Raw genomic sequence first — 16243 nt, forward strand, 5'->3', positions numbered from 1 at the left:
TGGCCCTCACAGCAGGCTTCCATGGGAGAAGGTAAGACACAGGTAACAGGGCAACCATTGAGTATTTTCTTTGGCCCCACAGGCACTCTCTGGAAGTGACTGTCATTTCCAAAAGCTCACCCTCCACTTCCCTACCTGTGCTGGCTTAGCCACCAATGATCTGTTTGTTGTTACTGAGCTAGGCCGAGGGTGGGATTCTCTTTCAGAGGGAAGATTGCTGGCCTGGCTTGGGAGCTGAAGCCTAGGACCACGATTTCCAAGAAGAAGGAGATATGAGAGAGATGATGGCAGAAGGAACCCAGACCAGAAGAAAACTTCCATCTTGTCATCAACACCCAGGATGCCTTGGACATCCTGCGAGCACCACACCCAGGACACCAACCGCCTGGGGTGTTGAGAGGATGCAGACAACAAGGAAAAAAGCACTCAGCCAGCCAGGACTGCCGGAGCCTTCTATTGGCTGCACTTCTGCCGTGCTTCAGCTTGCTCAGGAAGGAAGGAATCCAGGCCGCTCTTTCAAATCCAGTCCCCTTGCCTTCCTTTGACAGCCAGGAAGGGCCTGAGGGTCAGTACAGTCTACCCAGCTCTACTTTTAGACAGATTAGACTGCTTGTAGGACAGGAAACAATCAAATGCAGAAAACAAGGTGTTGTAGGAAGGCAGCTAGTTCGTTCCTGGCTGCTGGGCAGCTCAGACCCGAAATAACCAAACAGAAACTGTACTTATTAAATCACTGCTTGGCCCCTTAACTCTAGCTTCTTATTGGCTAACTCTTACATCTTAATTTAACCCAATTCTATTAATTTGTGTATGGCCACGTGGCTGTGGCTTACCTGCTAAAGTTCTGACCAACGTCTGTCTCCTGCAGCTCCATGGCGTCTCTCTGACTCTGCCCTTCTTTCTCCCAGCATACAGCCTAGCTTTCTCCACCTAGTTCTGTTCTGCCTTGCCATAGGCTCAAAGCATTTCTTTATTAATCAATGGTAATCATAGCATACAGAGGGAAATTCCACATTACAAAGGCAAGGGGCTCTGAGTGTCAGAGAGAAGCCACAGTAGTGGCTGCAGTCTCCACATAGGCCCTAGTGGCTTGCCCAGATGGCTGAGAAGGAAATCTCTGGTAGCCAATGGGCTGAGCAGTATCAAAGACCCAGATGGGGCCAAGATATTGGTACAGTGCTCAGAAGCCCTCGAGTGGGCTCCTTGCCTTCAGGAAGTAAGTCGGTCACAGAGGGCTGTGTTATGGGTTCTGACCACAATGGCTTTGCCTGTTCTTCCATAGAAACAGGAGTCCCTGAGCTTCTGTGACAATACAGTGACAAGGAGAGCAGCTGTTACTTTACCAGAGTCACTTGGAGACTGGTCTGGGCAGGCATTTGCTTGTCCAGGACAAAATGGTGGTCTTGGTGACCTGACATGACTTCTGCCGTGTCTGTTGGTGTCAGGTCTGCCCTGGACCTTTGCAATGATACAAACTCTGGAGCGCAGGCTCTAAGATCTGCTGTACTTTTGTTATTTATTTAACATATATGTTCCTTTTAAAAATCATTTCTTTTCAGTTCCTTGAGATTTGTTTTGCTATTCATTTTCTAATACATTTGGTTAGATTTCTACTTCATTTATTTCTCCCCTTTTTGGTTAATATAAACTTTTTGGGATACAAACCCCATTTCTTCTTTCATAGAATATTTAAAAATTTTGTGTGCATTGTTTTGAGTGATTTCTCCTAAGAAACAGAATTATATGTATTGATTAAAGATTTCAGTTTTGTGTATGTGTTTAACATTCTGTTTGCCATCACTTTCCACACTAATTTCATTGTAATCAGAGAACCTGACTTGCACAATTTCTTTTAAGTTTATTTTTTTGGGGAGAATTTATCTTAACACATGATTCGGGAGAGCCTCATTGAATAGAACCTAGTAATTAATTGTCTTACTGTTTACATCTTCTAAATTTTGGTACGTGTTCTAGTGTCATATTGACATTCAGTGTAATGGGGAATTTGAGAAAACGCCCCTTTTTAGATATAATTCGCTTTCTTTATAGATGCATGCACATTTAGAAAGTTTGTTGCTTTCTTGGTTAATAAATCACTTTCATTAGGAACTGGTTCTCTTTAAGTTTCCAACGCTGAAGACTATTTCTTTTGGTCTGCTCACCATCCCTGTCCTATTTATGACCTTGTTTCTATTTTGCTTGTCCTTAGGTATGTCTCTTTTAAATGTATGCAGCTTGACAAAATGAGTTTTACCTGCCCTTCTGAGTGTGCCATTCAATGTCACCGTTTGGTTTTCCCTTCTGTGTGTGTCATTTAATGTCACCCTTCAGATCTCTACCCCGTGTGTGTGTGTGTGTGTGTGTGTGTGTGTGTGTGTGTGTATGTGTGTGTGTGTGTGTGTGTAACTGGAGGGGAGTATTACTAGAATCTACCCCATTCTCTTACTCTACGACACAACCCCATCAAACAGACCACCTCCCAGGCTGCTTCTAGCCAATAGCTGGGCCCAGCAGTCTGGAAGTCCGCACATGTTAAAAACTTCAGATGCCCTATCTGCCCTGGTTACAACTTCCTTGCAGTCAGTACTCTGCATCCCTAGTCCTCTGTTTCCTCTACTCCTTCCTCTTCAAAGAACTTCCCAACTGATGCTAATGTATCATTCACTTAGCTTTGCATGCTTTTAGCCTCTTTGCACTGCATAGCTTTTTTTTTTTTAACCAACATTGGTGGTGGCTTTGCACCTCTGACGATATCTTTGCTTTGTGCTCACTCCCGAGTAACAGTGCAGGTGGACACCTAAGTGTAAATATGTACGTCGTTTTCCAAGGCACCCAGAGACCTTCCAACCTGATGTCCACGAGTACTAGTGGCTATTTGACAGTCAGCATCTCCCGGGTAATCCATGTTTTGAGCTTAACGGCTTCTCCGATGTGTTTCTCTGACCTTGATGATTGCCTGTGTGGGTGCTTGGAGTTCTGGTCAGGTGCTTAATTTCTATTCTCCTCTCTGTTAACAAAAAGATTGCTGTGAAAACATCCCTGTGGTAATTTAGATAAGAATGGCTCTCGTGGGCTCATGCATTTGAATGCTTGGTCACCAGAGAAAGTATTTGAAAGTATTAGAAGGATTAGAAAGGGTGGCCTTGTTGGAGGAAGTGTGTCGCTGGGGATGGGCTTTGAGGTTTCAAAAGCCCATGCCAAGCCTAGAGTCTACCTCTCTGCCCGTGGACCTGCATGCAGCTCTCAGCTACTCCTCCACCACCTGCCTGAATGCAGCTAAGCTCTCCGCCATGATGATAATGTACTCAGCCTCTGAAGCTTTCCTTTATAAGAGTTGCTGTGGTCATGGTCACAGGAATAGAACATTGACTAAGACCTGTGATTCTAAGGGATGTGCAGCTCCAACCTTACCCACCCCCCATTTACTTTGGTAACAGATTCCGGAAGCCCAGGGGAAGGCTCTGGAGAGTCCGCTGTTTATCTCAGTGCATCCTGGATCCCTGGTGTCCTCATAATAATTGTGTCCATCAATGAGTGAAAGAAGGAGCTGGGGAACTGGGAGCGTTTTCCTTTTAGCTCCCAAAGGAGTCTCCTTTCCCTACTGACTTCAAGAGGATTAGCGACGCAGGTTCAAACATTAGGGCTCATACACAGGAGCGATGGGCCAAGTACCACCCTGCCCCTGAGTCTACCCCATCTTCCCGGAAAATCCCTGGTCCTGCAGAACACGGCCTTATGGGCACCCATCTCAGTCATCTCTCTCACAGAGACCCTTTCTGCCTGCCTCTACCCCTTTTTTTCCGGAATAGTTCTCTGGAGGACACCTGCTTTTTGATGGCAGCCAGGGACCTCGCCGCTGTTCCCAACTTGGTAAAGAGGGGGGGGGGGGGGCAGCGGATACTCCAGTGAAGGCCAGGAGAGCGCTGTGAAACTGCAGCCCAGGAGGCTTTTCTGGCGGTTAGGGGAAAGCAGATTGAGAGCAGACGGGTCCTTGTACATCTCATGCAGGGCACGCGCCACCAAGCTGTCACTACAGCCAGGGCCAGGAGGGTTCAAGAGCCTAGATGCTGAAGTGCACTGTGCAACAGCTCAGAGGTGAGAGAAGACGCGACTTCCAAACGCAGCAGGACTGAGCCTGGAGCTCCAGACTGTCCTTCAGTCTCCGGAGCCTGAGGGCCAGGCGGGAGAGTCCGGGGGAGTCCAGCTCCAGACCTAGGTCCCTGGGAGCTTAGAAGGGCCAGGGGTGGGGACCCAATGGGCTAGCGACCTGAAGGTCCCGCCCCCGAGGCGGGGCCTGGACTCCCTTGGGCTCCCCAGCCAAGTTCAGCAGCTCAGGCTGGCCACCCTGCAGCTGGTACCCGCCGGCCTCGCTGGCACTGCTCAGAGCCCAGGTGAGACTAGCGCCGGCAGGAGAGGCGGCGGAATGCCTTTCCATCCCATGGCCTCCCCCCACCCCTCCGGGTAGAATTCGCAAGTCTTAGCTCTGGGACCGGGATTTCCCTGCCATCTGTGGCCTGCTCCTCCTACATCTTTCTCTAGTCCACTCCCTGGGGCCCATCTTCTTGTGTCTCTATTCTCTCACTTTTTTTCCTTGTAGGAATTTACCTTTATTGGCGGTTTCTCCTTGCACTCCGTTCCTTTCCTTTCTTCTTCTTCTTCTTCTTCTTCTTCTTTTTTTAATCTTCTCTTCCTCCTCTTTTCTTCCCTCTGCCCCCACATCTTTTCTGTACATAATTCTGTCTGGTTTTTCTCCTAGACTGACTTCTTTGTGTGTGTGTGTGCGCGCGCGCGTTGTAGTTCTTGATTTCATGTTTTCATGCACGCATCCCTGCACTCTATTATTCTCAACAGGGCTTGTGCTGAGTACCGTGGTAAGAACCATGACCTGATCACAGATGTGTTCTTCAACAGATATTTATCAAGATCTGGAAAGGAAACTCAGTGTCTGGTGTGGAAAAATACATTAATGTCTGAGTCTTCAGGATGAGCAGAAAAAAAATTACCTTGTTTCGGTAAGATGCTGTGTCCTTTCCTTGAAACCGTGTTCTTTCCTAATAGGCACAGACAGCCCGCCAGGAAAGCCAAGTAGCGTTGAGGGGACAGCTGCAATCATGCGTGCCTTTTGGCCAAGCTGTGTCTGTCAGGTTCTGGGGCACCGAGGCGGTGGTGTTCTGGGCTGGACTGTAGGAAGACAATGGGAGCCCAGGGCTGGGTGTGTTTCTTCTCCATGAGGTAGATGTGAAGTCATTTCATGTTACCCTCAGAGATTAGCTTACACACATTTTAAATGGAAGAAATCTAGGAGAGACAGCCTGCTTAAATTGTTAGGGAACCAAATGCAGCTTGCATATCAAAGCGATTTTAAGCGCTTTGTTAAAGGTTTAGTCTTGGCAAAAACATAATTTCACGTTTAATGATATTTATGGTATGTCTTTCTATTCAAAAGCACATACAAAGCATACACAAACTTGCTTGTTTTCAAATATGTTAATTATCCATTAAGGTTGGCAGCCTTGGCTTCTTAGACACAATTTAAATTGACCTTGTCGTTTATTGTGCCTCTGATGATAATTCTGCCAGCTTAACTTTTTACCGATGCAGAAAAGGAAGCTTGACAACCTGTAAGCCACACAAACCTGAGCGGAAGTAGAATCTGGTCAATGAGGATGGTGGTGGGGTTGGTAGAAGAGTAGGCGGTGTTATACTAAAGAGTTAGGACAATTGATGAGCATGAGCTGGGAGCTTTGGATTAGAGACTGTGTTCCGCTGGGAGCTTCGGACTGGAGACTGTTCAGCGTTAGGGAGTGCAGCTGTCTTGTGAGTCCTCCAACCACTGATGTCAGCGACACAGAACGGGCAGTGGCAGTGGGGAAAGGGGGGCTTTCCGGCTGATTTAGAATCACATGGCAATTTTGTTTGGCAGATTTCTTTTCCAGAAATCCAGGAGTTGGCGATGTATGTTTAGAACAGATAAGCCATTTAAAAAGTATACGAAGTGAAGTCTTGAGTCTCAGGGTTTTAAGTTTTATTTCCCTTCATTGCACAGTCTTGTATCTTTATAAAAATGTCCCTACTCTTTTCTCTTTAGAAAATGCTACTGCTTGAGTATAAAAGGGTCTCTGTTGACCAGCCTGGTAGATAAGCCATGTACTTTATCCTGTGAATGCTGCCCTGGAGGTGAAACCCTGGCTAGGCACGACACCTGCTCTTCCTTTCCAATAGTACCAGCAGCAAGATCTTCCTGTGTTGAGATCTTACAAGCTCCCTCACTGAATCCAACTAGAAGCACCCTGAAGTAGATATCACTATTCCAGCATTATTTATAAGGTGATTAACACCCTGAGTGGTTGTCCTGGGTCCTGCACCTATTGAGTGAGTAGCTGGGCTGAGTCTGCAGCTCAGGCTACGTCTTGGAATCTGAGTCCATAGGGCTACTTCAGCCCCACAAGTTCTAGTTGAAATATCACCTTAGATAACACTACTTGCTGGTCAGTTGATGTTTATTGGAGTACCGCTCATTGCTTTAGTGTCCTGGCCAGCAATGGCCATAGCTAACCCTGAATCCACCCAGTAGAGCCCCTGTGAAGCACCATTTTAGTCCTCTGAGTTCATTGGCTCTGTTTCTGAAGATTCCTGGGCTTGGGGGTGGGGGGTGAAGATATGTCATCTACCTGTTTGTGGCTCTACATGGCCAAGCTGGATTAGTCCTGAGTCTAGCTTCACTGTAGTCCTGGGAACTGATGTTGCTTGAGTTTGAGCAGCCTTACTCTAGAAGACTAAAGCTTTAGCTGGACATGGAAACCCCTAGGAGATGGCTAGAGAGCTCTCAGCTCTGTTTCTCTATGAAAGCCTGGAAAGCTTTTATGTTCCCAATGTTTTTAACATCCCAGAGCTGGGAGATGCCTAGAAACATGAGCACTCCCCACAAGAAAACACAGGTGGTCATCATTCTTATACAGATGTGAATGCATGATTATATTCTGGAATCTTCCAAAAGGGAAGATTCCAGAGACTAGGGACTCCCAAAGACTGGAACACTGGTTGTTTAATGCCTTCTTTTGTTTCGACTGAGAAGCAAATGCATGAGACAGACTAGCAGGGTGTCTGGTGTCATGGAGCAGAACTAGCTTCTGAACTGCAACTCGGACCCATGAGAGTTAATACAGTGTTCAGAGGACTTTCAGACTCGGAGGCATCCAGTTTAACAAGAATCTTAGCGTCTATAAACAGAGCACAAGGAAAGAAGTGCCCTTGCTATTTGCTTATTTGTTTAACAGCACCGTGTGCTAGTTTCTTTGAGTTCACAAGCAATGGAAAGGTAGCTATGAGGTGACTGTCACTTTGTGATAAACATGACATCCAATTTGTCTTCACACTGAGTGCTGAGCCAGGTTCCTTGGCACTTTAGTTAGGCCGTTGTAACCAATCTTCATGGCAATCCATGGGGGTAGAGTATCCACACGTTCCCTTTACAGAGGGGGAAGCAGAGGTCCTAGTGTGGATAATGGCAGAGAATGATGGAGTCCAGGTCTTCTGTCCCTAGAGTCTGTGCACTTGACCTTGATGATGTAAATGGGGCTCCACAGTAGCGGGAACAGCGAGGCTGCTTGGGAGAGTGTAACCAGAGCCTTTTAGAGATTGGACCGATGAGGCTGTAGTTTGTACCTGAGCATGAGTAATAAAACTGGAAACAGACTGATCTCTCAAAATGCTGCACTTGCTGTGTTAGTAAATAGCAGTACCCTGATTCGCAGCTCACGAGATAGGCGCTACAGGGAGAAGTATCTATGGCAGGAAAGATGGACCTTGTTGATCTGGGGATTCTGGTGTCAGAAAGCACTCCGGATCATAGGATTGTCATATGATCTGAGGACTCCGAGAAACGTGAGAGGGTCTTAGTATGTCATCTTTTTTTTCCAGAAAGAAGAACATGGAGTGAGTGGCTCTGAACCATTTTGTTCAATTTGTGCCTTGTGGACACCAGAGTGAACAGAGCCAAGAATGATAAGAAAAGCCTTTTAGTGGAGCAGATACAATGATGAAGTGATGCGCACCCATAAAGAGTGTCAGGATGGAGAGCCCGGGATGAACTGAGGCCATTGAGGACAGCCCAGGACAACAAAGAGTCTTTTCATATGAGGTGCAGAGCAAGGAACAAGGGCTGCATAGATCCGTCACTGCCTAGGGCAGCTGGCGTCTGCGGGAGGAGAAAGGGGAAGGGGCAGTTCCAGTCTGCCCAGAAAACAGCTGTGCAGGGGCAGGGCGCAGGTCCACAGACACGCAGGGTGGCAGGGGTGCAGGTGAGGTGGGAGACGGGGTCAGGCTTGTGACTCACAGAGCTCTGTGGTCGGGATGTGGAGATGAGCTCCCCCATCTGTGGTGGCCATCTGGGAAGTCCAGGGATGAGGGGATATAGATGCAGCTGCAGAAGAATCAGATTGACCCCGGCCCTCAGACAGACGCTGGTGTTAAAGGCTGGGAGTCTGTACAAGAGAGGTGAGCACACGGAGGCAGCAGGGTTCTGGCAGGAGTGAGCCATAGCAGCCTCACATGATATTCCATTTTGAGAGGCTTCCATCCAGCAGTTTTCATGGAGGTAGACGTGGGAGCAGGGCCCGGGACGGGCTTTACAGGAAATCCTGAGACTTGCCTGCAGTTAACACCAAACAATGCTGATTCACAAGCCAGAGGTAGTCTCAGGGAGGCAGGCAAAGATTTCACATGTCAACATACATGTGCACACAACCGTGTACAAAGGCATGTACATCCAAATGCACATGCTGATAGGTGTGCACTCTCATCTAAGCACACACACATAGCGCGCGCGCATACACACACACACACACACACACACACACACACATCCTTCGTTGTTCCTTCCTCTATTTAGTTTTAGTTTGCTTTTGTCTATTCCAATTCTCCTTTCGGTTTCTCCTTAGTAACATTATTCTTTCCCCCTTTTCTCCCACCCCGTTTTTAAGGTTTGGGATGATGGCATCAATGGGACATGATCTCTAACTCAAAATCTGGCTTTCTCCAGATTCACAGTGGTGTCAAAAGCTGCCCTGTGGAGTTGAGCAAAAATGACATGGGATAGGTTGGCAAAAATGTTGAGTTGAGAAACACAAAGCACCACAATTTTTGTGTGAAAATTAAGTGAAATCAAATGCAAGGAACTGCTGGTCTATACACACTTGAATAGATTATCACCACTTTTCTTTTTATGTAATGGAGCATGCTGGTGACCAACTTTCTGCCCTGCATGCCCCTCAGAAGAGGGCAGTCATATCTGCTTGCATGCCACTGAATGTTCTGGCTCCTGGGATGAGCTGTCTCTGCTTGAAAAATGCTGCCTGGACCATGAAGGTGGCACTATAGGGTCTCTGCAGAGGTGAGATCAGGGAATTTTGATGCAGGTTCTCGAACATGCTTGGATATAACATTATCTGGACCCAGCTGACTTTGGAGAAGTATCTGAGATTAGAGAGGAGACAGAGTATGTGTTTTAGTGTATCGAGGGAGTATTTGTATTAATGTGTATGAATATGTTTGTGCGAACATGTGTGTGTTAGTGTTTGTGTGAAAGTATATGTGTATTTGTCTGTGTTAAGTGTTTGTGTTAAGTGTTTGTGTGTGTGTGCACAAGTGTGCCTATGTAAATGTACATGTGTGTCTGTGTGGGCTCATGGAATAGAAACTGGTGGGGATTCAAACAGACCTGCTATTATTTGAGAGAGGGAGGAGCAATTTATCAATTAATTACACCTGGGAGATCAGGCATGGACTTGGAGATGTTTTTAGCACATTTTGCAGGTAGAGGCCTGGGACACTGAGGGGCTGGCTGCTTTGCTCAGGGTTACCCTGTGCCCGCTATCACCTCTGCACTCTCAAAATACGGGTCAACATGATGTCTGCTGCTAGATGCAGCCGAGGTGATCCAATTAATCCCGATAGCACACAGTATGCATGATGAGGGTCTTGGGGACCCAGACCCACATAGGGGTACGACTCTGTTTGCATTTATTTTTGCCATAGCGGCTGTGCAAACAAACGCTTTAGTCAGAAAAGAGTGTGTTGAGGTCCCCTTTCCTGCACTTTGGGTAACTTCTATATTTTAACTCTCTCGGAAAGTTGATGTTGCTTTAATCTCTTTGCGGACTTCTGAAAGAAAGGGGCAGGTGGGAGATGCGTGTGCTGGGTGCTTCCTGCACAGGGAGGCAGAAGGCAGCTAGTTTATGCAGCTGCCCAACTAGCCCCCGAGTCCCTGGGAGTAAGGAGCCTAGTCACTTCCGCATACTCTGGCTCAGGGGAAGTTGCTCCAGTGATGAAGCCTCTAGAATGCTGGTCCAGTCATCACTGTGACTCTGCCAGTGCCTGTGAAAGGAGAGGGTCTGGTTCTATTTCTTAATTTTGGAACCAGATGGATGGGCCTACAGAAACGGAACAGTGCTGATGGCATTGCCTCCTAGGTGTCCCCCTCTCAACCATGGCACCTCCAGGGCACAGTCAGAAGCTAGCTCATCTGTGGATGCCCAGTGCTTTGGGACAAGTAGGCAGTGGACATGGGTCGAGGAGAAGTGAGTGGAGTTAGTTGTGGGATGGCTCAAGAGTGAGTCTGGTGAGTGTCGAGGAGGAGGCTCTAGACAGGAACAAGGCCAGGTGGAGAGTGGACTGTGCCTCAGTGTGAGGCAGAGGCCAGACACAGCCCACACCTGCCAAGCGTTCCTCTGACCCTCTGGTCACTGGTGCCTATAGAAGCCTTTGCCTGTCCTTCAGTACCTGAAGTGGCCTAGCACACCTGATAACAGGCATTAAAATCAGCCCACCAACCAGCAAGAGAACCTGCTAATGTGGGTATAAACACATTAGAATTGTCAGAAAAGTCAAGCCGGCAGCTGACGCTGTCTAGACTTGGCTAATACGGTAGAGGCTCTCCCAGTACTGACGGCTGCAGGGATGGTGCCGCTGGCTGCTAGCCTCGGCCTGTGTGCTTGCTCACACGTGTGCACATGTGAGTGTGTGTTGTATTGACATCCTCCCTGACAGAGTCCTGGAGGCGAGCTCTCCGAGTTGGGTGGGGTTGTCACTTCTAGAACAGTCAGGCTGCTTTGGATAGAAGTGGCAAAGAGGGAATTTATTAGGATAAGGGGCTAGAGTAAGTCCCACCATCAGAGGGATAGCTGTAGACTTGGAGTAGAGAAAGACAGGGACCGAGTAGCAGCGGAGAACCTCAGTAGTAGGAGCAGGACTTGAATGGGAAGATGCTGGGTGACATAAATGATAAGATATCTGCTCTATTGTCCCAAGAGGCAATAATCTCCCTCCTCTTTTTGGCTAGCTTGGGGGCCTTTTGATCCAGACAGTATCCTCTGATTGCTTGCTGTATGCCTCACCTAGGACTCCTCTGGGGGATGCAGAGGGTAGACAGCAGCGTAGATTTTTTTCTTCTGGGCCGGAGAGGTCAGCAGAGTAGATGTGGCTCTCATCCTGCCCGGGGAAGGCTGTGCCTAGGGCTGCAGCTGGGCAATATGTTGACTAAGGCAGGAGAGGGCAGGGTGCTGAGGCCGTGGCTTTGCTTGGTAGACAGGCTCCTGAGCGACCCTCATGTCTGCACAGTAGGAGACATCTGCAGCTCCTAAAGGAAGTGGTGCTGAGTTATAAGCTGCACTGGGAGCAAAAGTCACTTCTAAGCACATGTTTGGTGGTTAACTCCCACAGTGTGGGAAGAATGCCCATAGGACCCTGCACTGGCATCCCTCGGGACTCTGGGGCCTTCGTCCTCTGCTGTGGCATCCCGCTGTGGCTGCCCTTGTTCCTCCCTTCCACTTGTACCGTGAGCCCTCTATAGCTTTGCTTTTGTGACTCAGCGTGGCCATATCCAGGTGAGGTGAAAGCGAGGTCTCTATGAAGCAGCCCCAAAGTCTCCCTCCAACAAAAACCCACCCTTTCCCCCCCATCCTTGGCTTGTCTATCAAGTCCTTGACTTCCAAAGGACTCCACTCCCTATCGGGGACCAGAGCAGGACTCAGCCAGAGCAGGCTCCACAAGGAAAGCAGCCAGACCATACAAGGCTTGGGTGGGAGTAGGAGGAAAGCAGGGACAAGGACTCTAAGATTGGTCCAGAGGAATCCAAACAGCCAGTGGAAGCAGGCTGGAGACGTGATGTAGAGAAAGGGGCTGCTAGTGTAGGAGACAGGGAAGGAAAGGCATGCCACAGGCGCCAAGGTAGTGAAGCCATGAACCGTCCACATTGCCTCCCCCATCCTGTGGCTTCCTCCGGACTCTGGATCAGTCAAGGCCAGACATCTCCTGGAGGGGGAGCTGTGGTACTCTCTTTCTCCCTGCAGGGTCAGGTTATTGGTAAGTGTCAGGATCTCCCGTTTTCTGTCCCAGAGCAGGATCCCTTCCCTACCTCTCCAGCTTCTGTGGTTCTGAACCAGACTTGTTAACGCAATTGGTGTTTCTGAGGCTTCCCTGCCTTTCCCTGCATGGAGCCATGGCATATTTATCTGGCGTCACTGCTCCAGGGCTCTCTCTGGCAGAAAGCTGCCTCTGTGCGCTGCTGGTGTCTAAACTATCTGAGCTCCTCAGATGACCCTGCTCCTACTTCACAGACATCAAAGGAAGGCCAGGAAAAGTGGGTTTGTCTGGTGTCAGCCTACAGGGGACACTGAATGATCAGTTCCCACCTCACTGTTGCTCTCCTTTTCTGCAGTGGTCAAGTGCATCCAGTCCGGGCTTCACTGGGGACTTTCTGATCACATAACTCCTCCTTGAGCTAGGGATCAGTCCTTTGGAACTCCAAAGCCCTATAGACTAATGGTCGCTGGAACATCCACCTTGCTTAGCCTGTCAGGCCCCTCTGATCCCATGGCTGAAGAAAAAGCAGCTTCTTTGAGCCCTTCAGTTGACAAAAGATGGAGACTCATGGGACCTAAGCAGATTCAGGCAGGACTGCTCAAGAAAGCAAGCCTCCTGGACTCTGGAGCTGCTGCAGGGAAGGGTGGCCAAGATCTGGCCCCTTCTGAACTGAGCCTATCAACAGCACTGGACAAGGCTGGACTGGACAGGCCTCTGGGTTACAAGGCCTGCACAGAGCAGAGGCAGGGTTCCTTCACAGAGCTGTCCTGTCTCCAGGAGAGCTCAGGCAACATGCAAGCCCTGAAGAGGAAGCCAGAGGACCCAGAAGGCCAGCTTGGCACTCAGCAGCTGCCCCCGGATCTCCCCGGAGCCTTGACCGACGGCACAGAGTGCTCAGTATGGCCAGGTGTGGCCCGGAGTGGGAAGAGAAGCGCTTTCAGGAGGCCAGCCTCGCGCCCCGTGGAGAAACCCACATGCTCCCCTGCGTTTCCGGACAGTGGAAACGCAGAGGGCCCATGGGAGCTCTCGGGACTCATCACTACGGTGGATATCCCATGTTGGGCTCAGCTGTCAGCTTTCAAGCTCACGGGAGATTTCTGGAGATTGCACATGCTGTCCCAGAACATTCTATTCTGCAATGCTTTCCACGGGGCTCCCACACCATGGCTGGATCACTCCCAGGTGCAAGCTTCCATATCTTCGACACCTTCCGTCACAGCCTGCCGGGTTCTCTTGCCACCCACACTCTCCTCCCCAGGCTTGCCCACTCAGAACTGGTGTGCAAAGTGTAACCTCGCCTTCCGTCTGACGGCTGACCTGGTCCTCCACATGCGGTCCCACCACAAAAGGGAGCATGGAGGCCCTGACTCACATTCTAAGAAACGCAGAGAGGAAGTTCTCACTTGCCCCATTTGCCATGAGTACTTCCGGGAGCGCCACCATCTTTCCAGACATATGACGTCACACAGTTAGTGGATGGCTAAGGAGGAGCCCAATGTCCATAGTACCCAGTGCTCAGTGGTGAGGCATGGGTGACTCCTGGCCTGCATTGAGAAGGTGGTCACACTCTTCAAGGTTGTTCCCTTTGCTTCCCAGAGGTGAATGGCTCAGTTATAGTTTGTCAGATGTCCCCCGGCTTTTGTGATGTGTTTTCCTGGAAAGCCATTCATTGAAATGGTGAGCTTCGCTCATGGGATTAGGGAATAAGGGGACCCATGACCTGGGGTGGAGGGCTGTTCCTGGCTCTGCTCCCCTTGCTCTGCCTGGAGCACATGGACACAACACCTTGACTTTTCTGACCAGCAAGCCTGCATTCAGTCTGGGCTCTTTCACTGCTGAGCTGCGGACTTGGATCTGTTCCTTTAACTTGCCGACCCTCAGTTCTCTTGTTTTAAAGTGGTGCATTAGCAGAATGTCATCTGTCTTGAGGAAGGTGTCTGGGAAGTGGCCAGCTTGTTTCCTGGTAGGTTGCGAGCACCGAGCACACGGGGCTCATGGTCACTGCGTGCGCTGGTCAGTTACATTACTTGTGAAATCTCAGGTGAACGAGGACTGTGTTTCTCTGCCACGAGCCTGCAGCAAAGCTGAGGGTGAGCCTGACGTGGTAGACATGCTCAGGCTGCATTCCCTGTCCCTGCTGGGTCACACAGTGAAGCTAGGAACATCTGATGGCAGCCAAAATGCCAGCTAGATTCCCAGCCTCTGCCTGGGTCACAAGCGTAACCTCTGGGTCAGTGTAGATCAAGGTCCAACGTGACCAAGTAGGAAAGTGGCCTGGCTGAATCCACAATAAGGGAGTGGTTAGCAATTCACCCGTCCTGTTCTCTGGGTCTTCGCACCGTGAATATGTGAGGAGAGGAAAACAGAAATACATCACTAATTCAGCATGATTTCTGGGTCCATCCTTCCTTGTGATCCTGAGTTGGGCAGGCAAGAGCAACTGCAGGGCACTCAGAATGAGGTCCCCAGGGGGCACTTTATATTTTCATACGTCGCCACAACACTATGGGACAAACTTGAAAAGGTTGATGACTTCCCCAAGGCCACCACTCTGGTGTATCGGTGGAAGAACAAAACCCTGTGGCCGCCAGATCTGAGTTCTGCCTTTTCCAGCATGCTGCGTGTCTGCTTAGCTAGCATGGTCATGGAGTACGGCATGACTCAAGGATTGGAACTTGAGTCTGGCCTAGTCTCTTCATGTCCAGTTTCAACTTACTCTTGCTACTTGTGCACAAACATAGACATATAAACACATACAGACACATACACAGATACACACAGGCACACACACACACAGACTTACAGAAACACACAGAGACAGACACACACAGGCACAAACACATACAGATATATACAGACATACCCAGGCACAGACACAGAGACCTACATAAACACACACAGACATGCACAGAGAGACACATACAGATATACACAGGCACAGACACAAACACACACAGATATATACAGACACACACAGGCACAGATACACACATAGAGACTTACATAAACACACAAATACAGACACACAGACACAAACACACACATAGATATACACAGACCCACACAGAGACTTGCATAAACACACAACACAGAGACACACATAGATACAAACACAGATATACACAGACACACACAGGCACAGACACACACAGACACAAACACACACACCCCACTCGAGTACTTTTCTCCGTCCTGTATACTAAGTAGCATACAGATCTGCCTTGTTCACTGTAGTGCTCCTCACTAGAAGGAGCGGGAGTTTGCTGTCTGTTCCCTGCTGTATTCCCATCACCTTGGACAAGGCAGACACACAATAGACACTCAACAGGTATCTTCTGAAAGAAATAATAAATGGATGAGTTAATAAATGAATGATCTGCCTGACGCTGGCTTTGTTCCTGACAACTCTGGTGTTGGCACTGGGGGACAGGAGATGGCATCTGTCAAAGAGCGTGTACACGCTTATTTCTGGCACAGTGGATTGACCCACGGTTTCTATGCCATCTCTTTGGAAGGGCGATGGTTCTGCCAAAAGGTGCAGACGATGCTTAGGATTGTTGCCAACACAAGCTGTTTGGCAGTCATTTAGATTTGCAAGTTCAGGGATGTTCAGGAGCTCATGACTTAGGATTTGTTAGTGACACAGCTCCTCAGAGTGAGCACGCTGGGCTCCCAGGCTTCCTCAGAGTGAGCACGCTGGGCTCCCAGGCTTCCTCAGAGTGAGCACGCTGGGCTCCCAGGCTTCCTCAGAGTGAGCACCCTAGGCTCCCAGGCTTCCTCAGAGTGAGCAGGCTGGGCTCCCAGGCTTCTCTGGAAATCAAGGTTCCTCTTGTGGCTTCCTCCTTCATGTCACTTTAAACTCTGACGTCCTAAGTTTTCTCTT

The 16243-nt window shown here is 49.1% G+C and overlaps 1 protein-coding gene across 5 annotated transcripts; it reads left to right on the forward strand.

Annotated features, from left to right (window-relative positions):
- The first annotated feature begins 4079 nt into the window (after positions 1-4079).
- Positions 4080-15732, forward strand: Znf488 (zinc finger protein 488). 5 transcript variants are annotated; one of them, XM_075988729.1, is made up of 5 exons: positions 4080-4391; positions 4852-5012; positions 6089-6327; positions 7921-8140; positions 12716-15732. In XM_075988729.1, the coding sequence occupies exon 5, from the start codon at positions 12820-12822 to the stop codon at positions 13831-13833; it is 1014 nt and encodes a 337-aa protein (XP_075844844.1). In that variant the 5' UTR covers positions 4080-4391; positions 4852-5012; positions 6089-6327; positions 7921-8140; positions 12716-12819; the 3' UTR covers positions 13834-15732. The 5 variants fall into 5 exon arrangements, with proteins under 5 accessions (XP_075844844.1, XP_075844845.1, XP_075844843.1 ...); XM_075988728.1 differs by lacking the exon at positions 6089-6327 and having other exon boundaries at positions 4297-4391; positions 4912-5012; XM_075988727.1 differs by lacking the exon at positions 6089-6327 and having other exon boundaries at positions 4329-4391.
- Positions 15733-16243: the final 511 nt, after the last annotated feature.

The sequence above is a fragment of the Microtus pennsylvanicus genome, chromosome 10 (assembly GCF_037038515.1).
Source record: "Microtus pennsylvanicus isolate mMicPen1 chromosome 10, mMicPen1.hap1, whole genome shotgun sequence".
Classification (NCBI taxonomy): Eukaryota; Metazoa; Chordata; class Mammalia; order Rodentia; family Cricetidae; genus Microtus; species Microtus pennsylvanicus.

Coding starts and splice junctions, on each gene's coding strand:
- Znf488 (XM_075988729.1), top strand. CDS start 12,820: ATGGTCGCTGGAACATCCACCTTGCTTAGCCTGTCAGGCCCCTCTGAT.